Source organism: Cariama cristata, unplaced genomic scaffold, assembly GCF_000690535.1.
Source record: "Cariama cristata isolate BGI_N322 unplaced genomic scaffold, ASM69053v1 scaffold3237, whole genome shotgun sequence".
Classification (NCBI taxonomy): domain Eukaryota; kingdom Metazoa; phylum Chordata; class Aves; order Cariamiformes; family Cariamidae; genus Cariama; species Cariama cristata.
Window position 1 is genome coordinate 23,286 of NW_009625884.1, and position 12,623 is coordinate 35,908.

The 12,623-nt window shown below is 36.7% G+C and overlaps 1 protein-coding gene across 1 annotated transcript in view; it reads right to left on the reverse strand.

The window, feature by feature from the left end:
* LOC104156827 (protein polybromo-1-like) overlaps positions 1-10,414 on the reverse strand; it is a gene marked incomplete at its 3' end in the record, with an annotated part of 33,248 nt that extends 22,834 nt beyond the window's left edge. The window contains exons 1-9 of the mRNA XM_009703765.1: positions 10,376-10,414; positions 9,148-9,303; positions 8,314-8,411; positions 7,593-7,740; positions 5,147-5,290; positions 4,320-4,436; positions 3,674-3,742; positions 2,798-2,896; positions 1,556-1,641 (exon numbers count right to left, since the gene is read on the reverse strand). Coding sequence (XP_009702067.1) covers positions 1,556-1,641; positions 2,798-2,896; positions 3,674-3,742; positions 4,320-4,436; positions 5,147-5,290; positions 7,593-7,740; positions 8,314-8,411; positions 9,148-9,303; positions 10,376-10,414 — 956 coding nt within the window. The remainder of the gene's footprint in view (positions 1-1,555; positions 1,642-2,797; positions 2,897-3,673; positions 3,743-4,319; positions 4,437-5,146; positions 5,291-7,592; positions 7,741-8,313; positions 8,412-9,147; positions 9,304-10,375) is intronic.
* Positions 10,415-12,623: the final 2,209 nt, after the last annotated feature.

Sequence of the window (12,623 nt, forward strand, 5' to 3'; positions counted from 1 at the left end):
GCAAGAGAGGAATTCAACTAACAAATATCAGTGTGATTTATCTGTCATCCCTTCTTACGCAAACAGCTTCATTTTGAAGAAAAACAGTTAAGCTCAAAATTAAACATGACACACATATGTGACATCTTGAGCTTAATCAATGGCCAACACAGTGAGAAAAATAAAGTAAAAATCACAATTTAAATAGAAAACCTCTATGCCTATACATAATTCTAGGTAGGGCAAAGCAAACACGTATGTACATTCAGCATCTGTAGAATCAAGGTCTTCTGGCACTACACATACATTTAAGAAGGAAAATTATTACAATACCTGTCAGGAATTAGTCCCTAACAGTATTTCTGCTTTTATATTTTTATATGCTCCAACAATGATTCACCCAAACATGGGAAGCATGCTAACGCTGAACAAATGAACCAGAAAAACCACTATAGAGGTTGAATGCCTCAAAGCACCAAATAGTAAAAATCAATCAGGTAACTTCCTTTTCTTTCACATGTAATAATCCTAGGCAATACTTTTTAGTACTGACAACATCTATAGATTTTTCAGACAACAAAAAAAATTTAAACTGCCTTTCAGTAAAGTAAGGCAGTGCTAGTGTTTTCAGTTGTACTACACAAACCTTTGCAGGAAATGACAGCAGTTATTTTCCAGCATCAAATACCAGTAAACAGCTCAAATACATAAAGAGAGTCCACCTTGTAAAGAGTTTGCTAACTCCTTGGATGACTTGCAAGACATTGCTTTATTTTTTTAGATAAATGACACAGCTCATATTGGCAAGTAATATCTAAACCTACTTTTGAGTGTTACTCATAAGTAAGAAGTTTCTATGAGAAGAAATCTAATTGCATTTCGGATAAGAAACATCTAAAAGGACTGCATCACTTCTCCGTACGCTATGGATTTTCACAGGAAGAAAATGCTGTTTCCTAAATAAAATTATTCCATGAAACAAATAGAGCTATCAACAGTGTTTACACCTGCCTGTTCAAGACCAAATCTATGCTTCACTGATTAGTAAGTCCAGATCTTCAGTGTCCTGTGCCTCTTTTCATAGCTAGAAATTGGTTTTCAAACAAGAGTTCATATAATGTGGACTTCCTTCTAAATATCTTTTGTCTGAGGTCTTGTTCCTATGTTTCTGCTCCTACTTAATTAACTGTGAGCTCATACGTTTCAGCTCCTAACAAGGTTCAAGAATATCCAGCATTTTTCATAAAGCAAAGCACAACAAGGCACCTTGTTCCTCACTATTCCTTTTCTGTTATTAACTTATAAAACACACGTGGTGGAAACTGACCGTGGCTTAAGTTATAAAAGATCCACTGACACTGTTTTTCATAATCAAGTACATCACAGAAATATTTCACCACAAAAGTATTTCAATAAAAAGTTTCCTTCCAAAAACTATTTAACTTTAAAACTTTTAAAACAATAATAAACTAATAGTTCAAGCAATTATTTCCCACTATATTCTCCACAGCAAAATTAAGGGAATGTTTATAGAGATTTTCATATGAGATTATAAAAAGAACTCTATTTGAAGTACCTGATTCGGAGACTTGATTTGGCCAACTCACTGTGTTCAATTTCAGCCTTCTTCATATTAAATATTTTTTTAATCGCATTTGCATCCTGTCAATTAAAAGAATTTTTTTGTTTAAAGTGAAGAATGTTATAGTCAGGTATATCCATCTATCTAAAAATCTAAACCAAAAATGATAGGGTTTTTACATTTAGATATAAAACAATTTTGCATGAGAAATGAAGCACAGAACAAAGTCTGCCTGAAATACATCCACAGTTGCTTGTAAAAACTGAATAGAATAGCTGAGTAGCTTCAAGCTCATTTTTTGTCAAATCCTTAAAAAAAAGTAAAAAAAAAAAATCTACAATTTGCAAATATACACAAATGCCACTTCAAACTAAATAGGCAAATGAGCTTCTGTGCCTTTGCAATCAGAAAGTTACTACCATTACCGAGCTTTACAAAGCTTGCTCTCCCTCATTCTACACCCATGCACTCAATACTCAGAGTTAACAGTTCACAAAATAGAGATTACAAGTTTTGAGTGAGGTTACAAGGGTGAGTAATGTCACTAGGAACTGAAACTACAGTCCAACCAGAAGGGCAACTGGAAAAGTCCGTAACAGTGTTACACATATACAAGGTGTCTCATGACAAAGCTGTTAAGAAACGAGCACATGAAGAAGTAATTTACCACTGAAATTCTCTTACTTCCAGAGTACATGCAAACAGCAATGTGACAATTTGTACCCAAAATGCTCGTGAACTAAGTATGAAAAAGATGGGAGGTGCAACTTGGTCACAAAAATATGGCTACAAGGAAGAGGATCTTCAAAAACTACGCAAAGAAGGCATGACTCTGGTTTTGAAGCTTATGATGAAAACCATAAACAGTTCCTACAATTTGGAAAGAGATAACAGCTGAGTACTACCGCTATCACTTGGACCTGTAGTTTCAGCCATTTCAACTTCAATCACAAGTACAGGGATCCTCCGTTCCTCCAAAGCAGCATGTAACTCATATCACGAGATAAAATTTAATTGGGAAAAAATCATATAGCTCAAGGAAAAAAAAAAAGTTACATACACCCCAATTATACTAAAACCAATATAAGAAAAGGAAAAGCCACTAACAGTTATTTTTTTAAAAAATTCAAACACAGTCTTTAGAGCCTTATGCAAAATACACCTTGAGGATCAATAAGCACAGAAAGTAATAAAGAAAATCTGACTCAAATGAAACTACGGACAACTGAAACTAACCTTGAATACTTGTGATCCAGGCTCATTGTAGGTTTTGGCATTCTTCGCTAGAAGATCTATATCCTTGGCCATTGCATGAATGCTTTTATAAGTTCCATTCTATACAACAAACAACCAAACTGGTTAAAGCAGCAACCTTCAGATAGCATAAGAACTAAGTCAACAGTGAAAAGCAAAGGCAATTCACATAGAATAAAGGGAACATTTATAGAAAAACAAAAACATATTTATAAAGAGGACAGATAAGTATCTGGAAAAAGTCATCAAAAAAGAAAGCAACAAACTTAAGTGCTAAGTCCTTATAGAGCTTACAAGTGCTAAGTAAAAGATTGAAAAAACATCTAACACATTAGATTATCTTAATTTTTAAGGGTTCTGACAAAACGTTTTTTACCTTTATTCTCTAGTTCAACTAGTGTATGTGCTATCCCTCATTATCATACAAAATGCAAGAATTACAGAACAGTACTTCAAATTACTGGAGAAGATGAAAAATGCATCAGTGCAAAACATCTATTTATAGCACTAGTACAAAAGCAGGTGATGATAATGCAAGACTGAGCTTCAATACTTCAATGTTTTACATTAGCAGTACTTGCCAAGGTACTACTTTAAACCATTAAACATCAAGGAACCCAAGATATTCAGGCTCAGTGCCAGCACACTACAGTTTACGATGCTTGATCTTCAACGTAGCTACATCTGCAGCATTAATCCAGGACAGCACATTAAATCAGCGTAGTGTTCAGATTTTTAAATAGCACGGGAAAAACACATTGCCTTTCCTACCGCCATAAACTGTGGTTTCTAACAATTTTAGAATGCTTACTGTTAATCAAGTCTATACTCTGACACATTAATATGCTCATACTGTACCTGTATCCTTTGGGCAATAGTTTTAAGATCTATGGGCTCCTTTATTATTGCATAATAATCTGGATATTGCTGGAAAACAAAAATAATTTATATATTACTATAAACAGCCACAAAGCTATTGTTTTAATAACTCACAGAATGAGCTATTAGATGAATTGGAGATAAGAACAGTGTAAGCTTCATAAACATAGCTCTAGGCTTCAATTTGGGTGAGCCAGATCATAAGGTAGATAGAAGGAATTACAATTCGTCAATAAACTCATATAAAGGAACAGTTCTGTCTGAAAGCCAAATATGTGGTGATGGTCTTCAAAGTATTTATTTTGCTGGTTAAACTTGTTACACTACACCCTGAAACAGAACGGTGAAATCAGACATATTTAAAAAGATTAAAAACTCTGCACCAAAAAACCCCAATTACCTAAACTGGCAGAACTAGGCAAGCCCCAATCTGCAATGAACGGCTGGGAATGAGTGGGTAGGAGCAAAGAAGGGAAGGAAGCTCTAAAACCAGCTGGGGTTTGCCCCTCATGAGACAGTAACAAAGAACTGCATCCCAAGTGTGCCCATCATAGTGTATAACATCAGTTATATAAATGTCCATGTTTTCAACTTAGAACACAACCAACATTACTAAAATACTCACCACTTTAGAAGGAAGTTTCTGAAACAGCTCACTTATGAGGCGTCCTGATGGGTTTGTGGCAACAGCTACAGCTTCAAGGAGCTGTTCAAGAATTTCCTTCAGGTAACCTGGAGATGACTAATGTAAGAAACGAAAATCACAAGAAGTTTTAATAGCAGCCACAGTGGAGTGCTTCAAGTTGCACTAAAATACATGAATTTACTTTTCAAAGTCAGAAAAAGTCAGCTATAAAACACGGATGCAACTTTTGAAAACAACATTGTGTATGCATTTAGGTAAAGCACATGAGAAAACTTTCATTTCACATTTACACTGCGGACCGTCAGACATACATCACATATTGTTAGAACAGACTTGGTTGTCAATATTAGTGAAAACATGCATCCCAACATCACGAAAACCAGACAAAGCCAAACCTCCTATCATCATATTTGGCTTACAAAACACTCCAGGAACAGCTGTATTAACTGAATGGGACACTCATTGGAAAATGATGTCATTAGACATTAAGCTTGCTTGCATCAAACCTCAATGTTGGCATGATATCAAGCACACAACATACTTGTTTCAACTAAACCAGAACCGCATTTTATCCATATCAGAAGACCTCAGAACTTTTTTTTTTGCTAGGCAAAAGGGAAACACATATACAATCATGTGACATTATTAACTAATAAACCTGTATAAGAAATACCTTTTGGGGGGAAATTTAACTATGAAAAAAGACTTAATGCTTTTTCACATACAGAAGCCAATCTCCCTCTCAGAGTCAGCTGTCATACGCAGCCATGGTTTCCTCCAACTGCAGCTGTCATGCCCACACTTACTAATTCAGAATTTGCGCCTTGATTGTCATGTCCTTCCTCATCTTCGTCTTCCTCCTCAGCATCACCTTTTTGAACAAATTCATTTTTTGTGCGCAAATACAACTCCCATAATTTGCAGGCAGCTTTATATTCAGGAGAATCAGGCTGCAAAACCAAATCAAATATTTTACTCAAAACTCAGATCATTCTTATCTGAAGGAAATTTATAAATTATTGGTTGAAAGGTATTACATGCATTAAATAACAGAAAACCTGGGAAATTCCTGCTTCAGTCATTCTTCAACAGAGATGTTAAGAATCACAGTAAGCACTAGAAAATGCAACATCTATCACTCCAAAGCATCGAAGTCCTTCAGAAAACTTAGCAATAAAATTACTTGGATTGAGGCTTGGACAAGCTTATTAGATGAATCTGGAGAAATCATTAGGTTTTGTTGAAGCATAACACTACCAAATAGACTAAATATCAGTATGCCAAAAATGTTATTTATGCCAATACTGTTGCATTGTGTAGCACTCTAAAATTAATTTCTACAGAAGAAGAATGCCAATGACTGTGCCAGTATCTTTGAAAGCACTGCAATGATTTACACTCAGCATTAACTGTGGAATTCCAAAGAACTTGACAACATGCTATCACCTGGGTACACATCTAGGTACATTTTTTGGAAGAGCTAGAAGCATTAGTCAGCAAATTAAGTTTTGTAAATACAGAGTTGGTAGTGGCAGACAAGCATGTGCCTATTAACATTACTACTTAAGAACATTACCACTTAAGAACATTACCCAGAAAAAAGACTGCTTTTCTACTCTTACACACATTTTTCTTTCCCTTTCCTCTGTCACTTAACCTCTATTTCAGGTATTCCTGCAGATATGCCACCTTATTACTGCTGAGTATGCTCTTCTTACTTCACTCTCTCAACCTCTGGCAGCTTGTAATACAAATGAGAAACCAACATGAGAACTATTCTTAAGCTTACCTTATTAGGCTTAAATATTCTCAAGACATTAGACCAGCTGTCCTTTATGAGGAACAGATTTAAAGGGTATTCTGCTCCACTAGTCTGCTTCTTTCTATATTAATGTAAGCTGCTAAAAAGTGTAAGACTTGAACCGAAATACTAAAAACCCAAAGGTTTCCATTCTAATCTAACATTGTCAATAGAACACCTGCTGCAATGACAACTTTGACAATGAATCAGCCATCCTTCTTTTATAAGCGTCATTGGAACTGCATGGGTAAGATAAAAGATGAAAAAAGAAGAGGTTATGTTTGTGTGCCAAACCTCCAGGTCACAACTCCATATTTCTCTGGAAATGTCAACATTCCTTCATCCTAGAATGCTGGCTACCTATTTCAATTCTACATGCAAGATTTTTATGATACAGGCATAATTTTGAGTCTGTTATTCTGTAGGCAAAGGCAGGCACACATTCTGTAAAATTGTAATCACTCTCTCTGCCATGAAGTCCTTCTCCCTCATGTAGAAACCATGAAAAAGCCAACATTAATACGTGAGTGCCTTGCGAAGCTTCAGGAGCACACAACAAATCTGGAAATCTTTGTACCTTTTCTGCTGTAATCAGAATGTGCAAATGCATTAATCCATAAATCTGACTGTTTTTCAAAATGCTACACATACACGAACATAAACAAAATAAACACTGCTTTTCTGAATGTCACCTGGTTACACTGGCTGGGTTATTTAGAAAGCAGTCATTTGGATCATCTCCAAAGTCAAAGATACATGAAAGATAATATTAGCAGTTTTAGAGTTGCTGTATCATCTGAGTCACTACATACAATTTCACTGTTTTATGTATTTAACATAGCCCTCCATTAAACTAGATTAATCCAATTTTTTCCCACTTCCTTATGGCAACTTCAATAAAAAACATTAACACCTAAAATAAAACATATACCCAGTTTGGGGGAATGGACATGAGGGTTGCAGCCTTGATGAAATACATCATCATGTACTCTTACAATCTGTGATCACTGACTATGATAATGAATGTGCCTGTTTTTCATATTACTAAGTGGCCAACGGAAGAGAAAAATTCAACACTCCTACTGTATGCCTGCTGTTATTTATAAACTCTTCCTTTTGAGGAAAAAATAATCTTTGGAAGGCTTTGATAGAAGAGTATTTTTCTCAGTTACACCTCTATTTCTGCTTTCTATCTCTTTTGGAAAAAGAGATCCATGAAGATCCTCCCCACATTATTTTATAGTTTTCCACAGAAAAATTGCTATAGTAGGACATCTGACAAAGACATGGTCAACCTTATGAAAATATATGCAAATAACTGCAACGTGCACTGTTGTCTTACCAATAATAAAAGTTAAACTGAAAAGTTCTTTGGTCAAACCAAGGAAGAATTTGAACATATCTCTACCACTTCTACAATTAATTTGAGCCTACATATGTATTTTCCTCACCTTATAGTAAGCCTTCGCGTTGTTAAAGAGAAGTTGAAAATCAGCAGTCAGCACATTTACATCATCATATTCCTCCATCTTTAGCTTTTGTTGGATTTTCATTAAATCAATTGGCTGAGAAACCACTTCATAATAATCTGGCTGATTTCTGTTGCAATGACAAAAACAGGCATTATATTCCCAACAGTAAAACCAAAATGACAGCACTGAAGTTTGTATGTGTCTATTACTAAATAAAACAAAAAAAGTTCCAATACATTTTTGTTACAGCTAAAAGATCTGGACAGTGGCTTATTAGTAGGCTTACTTCATTACATGCTCTGTTATCATCCTCAGTTTTCTGAGTTTAAGATAAAATTCAGTCTTCTGCTTTATCTACTGCGTTTTCAAGGGTCACTTCTATTAATCTTCCCAAGATGTGCCCTTAGTATTACATTCCACCATGGAATATTTTATAGTCAAAGGCATAGATGTTTTAGGCAGGTGTCACAAGAAACATTTGAAATTATTTCATTGTATCCTTTCTTGACTGAAAAAGGGCACCAATGATCTCATGTCCCATTGAATAACTACATCAAATACTCAGATCAAACACTGGTGTGAAAGTATGACAAATCTAGCTTAAATTTTTCACAGCTACTGATGTTGAAGTATTTCTCAATATCCACTTACTCCCTAATTAAACCTCAGGTTCGAGGCTTAATCAGAAAAATGGTCTTACCTTCGCTTCGGTGCCCTAATGAAAAGCTCACAAAGGAGCCTGCCTTGTTCATCTTTGTAATCTCTGATGGTGTTGTAAAGTTCATGGCATACAGCAATCTAAAATGCAAGAAAAATAAAGTAAAGAAAAAGGAGAAAATTTTAAGGAGGTAACAAATCAAACCCTGCTTACAGTGGGAAAGACAACCTGCAAATCCACAGCATGCTCTAAAGCAGAAGTGTGAAGAAATTGGTGCATCTCGTACATAAGTATGATACCTGACAAGTATGCCAGGTACTGCAGAATTTTAATTTATTTTTTTGAACGTAGGAAGTTTTCTTTCAATGCTAATTCCAAGTAAAACACCCAAAATGTAAATTAATTCAGCACAATTCTCTCTGAGTTACAGACATCTAAAATGACCACGGGGGTTCTTCTGCCCTGCAATTAATTAAAATTAGACTGCTAACTCAAAGGCATAACAGAAACGTTGTACACTTCAGCAATCACTGCCGTTCCCCACTTATCCCTCTCTGCATTTGCTAACCAGACACAGCTCTCAACTTATTCACGTTATGATTTCAGCTCCTTCTTCAACATCCTTCCATCTGCTAAAATCATCAGCAAAAAAAGAAAAGTAGCAAAAGGAAAATAGGAAAGAAAAAGATGAAACTGAGGAGACAAGAACAGCCAAAGCTGAATGAGATCCTAAACAAACCTTAGCCAAGGCAGCAACAGCCTCTAGGCCAGTGTACATGTGCTACATATGATCATCCATTTTACAATCCAGCATTTCCCAGACAGGTATACAATATCCCAAAGAAAAAAAGTTGTACATAATCAGAAGGTACTAACAGGATCTACAGTTGGGAGATTGGAAAGTCTCCTCCTCTTTCTGCTTGGGCCTGGTATATTCGTGGAGTGGTGGCCGTCATCAAAGTCTCCTCCGCTGACGCTGCTGGAAGGCGAGGTAGCTCTTCGCCTCTTGGAACCCATGGAATCCAACTTCTTCTATAATGAACAGAGATGTTCTTAAACTCATGGCATTGCATCCAAACTCTCTGGTGAGAGCTAACTACAAAGCTAGCAATGCTCAGGATAACTCACATATGTTTGTTGTATATTACAGTTCAGTTAAGCCATATATCTAAACACCAACTTTTTGAAAATTGGCAAGAGTAAAGGGAAATCAAAACGGTCCTACAGTTTCATAGTCACTGATGACAGCAACATCAGAAAGCCTAGGGCTCACAGTGATGAAGATGAATTTAGCAGCTCTTATTAGGATATGTTCTTAAACCATCTCCATTTTGGTATCTCGTCCCATGCATGATAACTAAGTGAGAACTGCTGTTTTAAAGGGAAAAGCTGTATGGAGACATGTGCCCAGTTCTGGTGTAAGAGCATACCATTCCATGTCAAATTAAAAAACAAACAAACAAACAAAAAAAAAAACACAAAAAACAACCAAACCAACAAACAAACAAAAACCACAAAGAAAACAAATTACAAACCAAAAAAATCAAATGGCTACTGAATACCTTGTCTTAGCTTCAAGCTAAAAAATGGTCTGGACCATTGTGTGACCTACCACTCCCACTCTATGTGTAGGATGAATAGCTCAATCATCAAGAAAAGAAAAAGTCACCTCCTTTTTTGGCCATATTTTTCCATTTACCAACACAAACAGTGACAAATGAATAACCAGCAACCAACAACTATGGTGATTTACAGAACAAGTTGTTGGCTCTTTCTCAACTTCAAGTGACAGCATCAGAAAAATATCTTTATTTGTAGCTGTCTCAAAGGCTGAAAACAGAATAGATCCATCTATCCCAGCCTATATCCATTTTCCAACCAAATGAAGGAATTTCTTCTTGGAAGCACTCAGTTGATTTACTAGGTATGGCAGCACAACATAACCGCATTAGAGTATTTATGTGAGAGACAGAATTAATTTCAAGCACACAAATGAGATGACTAAGATAAGAATAATTAACAGTTAGGACAAAGAAAAGCAAAAGCCTAAGGCAGAGGAATGGAGGGAATGGTGCACATACAATCAATAATTTACCAGATTTACCAGAGTACAACCAGCACCTCGAAAAGCCAGCCTCCTCATAGTGTCTGATGGCCAAGTACAGATACTGGGAGAACGTAACACTCTAAGAGTAGCAAACCAGCAACGGTGTTAGTACAGTCAAAACTGGAAGACAAGAAAAAGGAAAGAGAGAGAGAAGAAAATTGAGAGTAGATAGATAATTAAAGAATAAAATCAAAGAATACATTGAGTAATTACAGTGACGGAGAAAAAAAGCAAGAAACAGAAGGTAACTTTTTTTAGCCTAGCAGAAACTCTACAAAGTAATTTTGTACACAGAATGCTAGACGTTTCTGTCATTTTTACAGCAAAAACACATTTCCCTAATGTTCCTGAATACATATTACAGATTTCACAGCCGCTTGCTAGAGAATGATTCATCAAGCAGAGCAGGGAGTAAACATAAGCGATGTCTGACCGGAGAGTAAAAACCAGAAAACAGCAGAACTTAGAGAATGAAAAGTAGTACAGTGCTTATAACAATAAGAAAATAATATTTAAGGTCAAGAAACATTTAATAGACCTTCTAATGATGATGTACCTCCATCAGTCTTCAGAGTGGATTTTCACCCTCAGAAGTAAGCAACATTAAGCAGCCATACAGGTTCACTAAAGATATACCTCTTTCAATTTCTAAGCTGTCTCCAAGTCTGATTTTTTTCAGAAATTCCATGTGAAATGTACAGAACCATTTTATGGCAAAATGATTACTTCTGCTTAGTTCAACTACTGTCTTCAATCAAACCCCAGAGAGACTGTTTTCCTGTTCAGTATTCCAGACATTTTCATAACACACACATACAGAGAAACTCTGTGCTTTATTAGCAGGCAATTCATCTCAGGAATGGACAACCAGCCTGTTGCTTTTGGCACTGCCTCCAACTTTTATCTGAGAGCTACAGTATCGAATGGCTAACACCAGGCGTGCTGATGTGGAGGCTGCTAGAAAACACAAGTTCTTGATGGTGAAAGGCAGGAGGGGCTACTGGAATCAATAACTTGGTTCACCCAGGAACCTAAAAGTACACTCAGTCCAATCCCATCCCGAAATAAAGATTTGGGGACCCCTCAACCAGCACTTGCCTGCAAACTGCATATAGGCTTCTCCACATCTGTTATCTGAGACACGTATGCTGCAGCTCTCCGCCACACACAGGCACTGATGTACACTTGTACAATCAAGACACCTGGCCATTCTGTACACAGCCTCCAAAAAGATTTTTCTCCTCTAATAACCGAGGAAGGTGCAAAATACATATCGGTCTGAACAACATCATGAATACTCAGTGAGAGAACTGCTTACGTAAAACTCCTACTGAATGTCGGGCTCCAAAATGCAAACTTTTCTCTAGATCTCCATGCTCATAAATAGATAGTCCTAATGCACACAGAATGTATTCTGTTTTACTTAAGAACATGTCTTCTAGACTTTCTTCTGCAACGTAACTGCTAGCTCACAAGTCTCTCAACAGTCACAATCGGAATATCCACCGCTACAAACAAGCCATGTCCTGTGCAACAGGAGATCCAGCGTCTTCTTAATAATTGCTCACACCATCCATAAAAATGTCACATAACCATAGACATCTCTATAGGAAATGCTTTGGCCATTACTAGTATACATGTATACTAATGTATATAAAACAGGTGGAAGATCACCTCTCCTGAAAGCTGTACTAGACTGATCACCACAAGTATTACCCAGTCTAACCTCAGTAAATGAACAGTTTTTACACGCATTTGAGATAGAACACTTAAAGCAAGCCAATGAGGTTCTAGCACACATTTCATTTTCTGCCTCCAAGTACAAAAAAGCTAACAGCCGATAGATACCACAGAAAGTATTTTATCGTTATCAGCATCTCCCACGTTTCAACAGAAATACTCGCTAAAACATGGTAAATTTAGCAAACGGAACAAGGGAGGAAAGCAGCCAGAATTTCCCCCGATTACCGATCACATTGAAACCAGCTACAATGTAGGAAAAGGTGGATGGTAGCAACCAGACACTATAAAAGGACAAAGTTGGTAAAGAAGCGAAAGGCATAGCACGTCGATCGTTTTATAAGCAGTGGGCCAAGAAACAAACAGGCAAAACATGTAATTTCCCCAAACCGTCCCGCAGGCGGGCCCCTGCCTGCACCCAGCTCACACCCTGCCCGGTTTATGAGGTGTTATCGTGCGCGGGAGAAGAAGGAGACAAACAAAAACACCTTTTCAGGCACCGAGC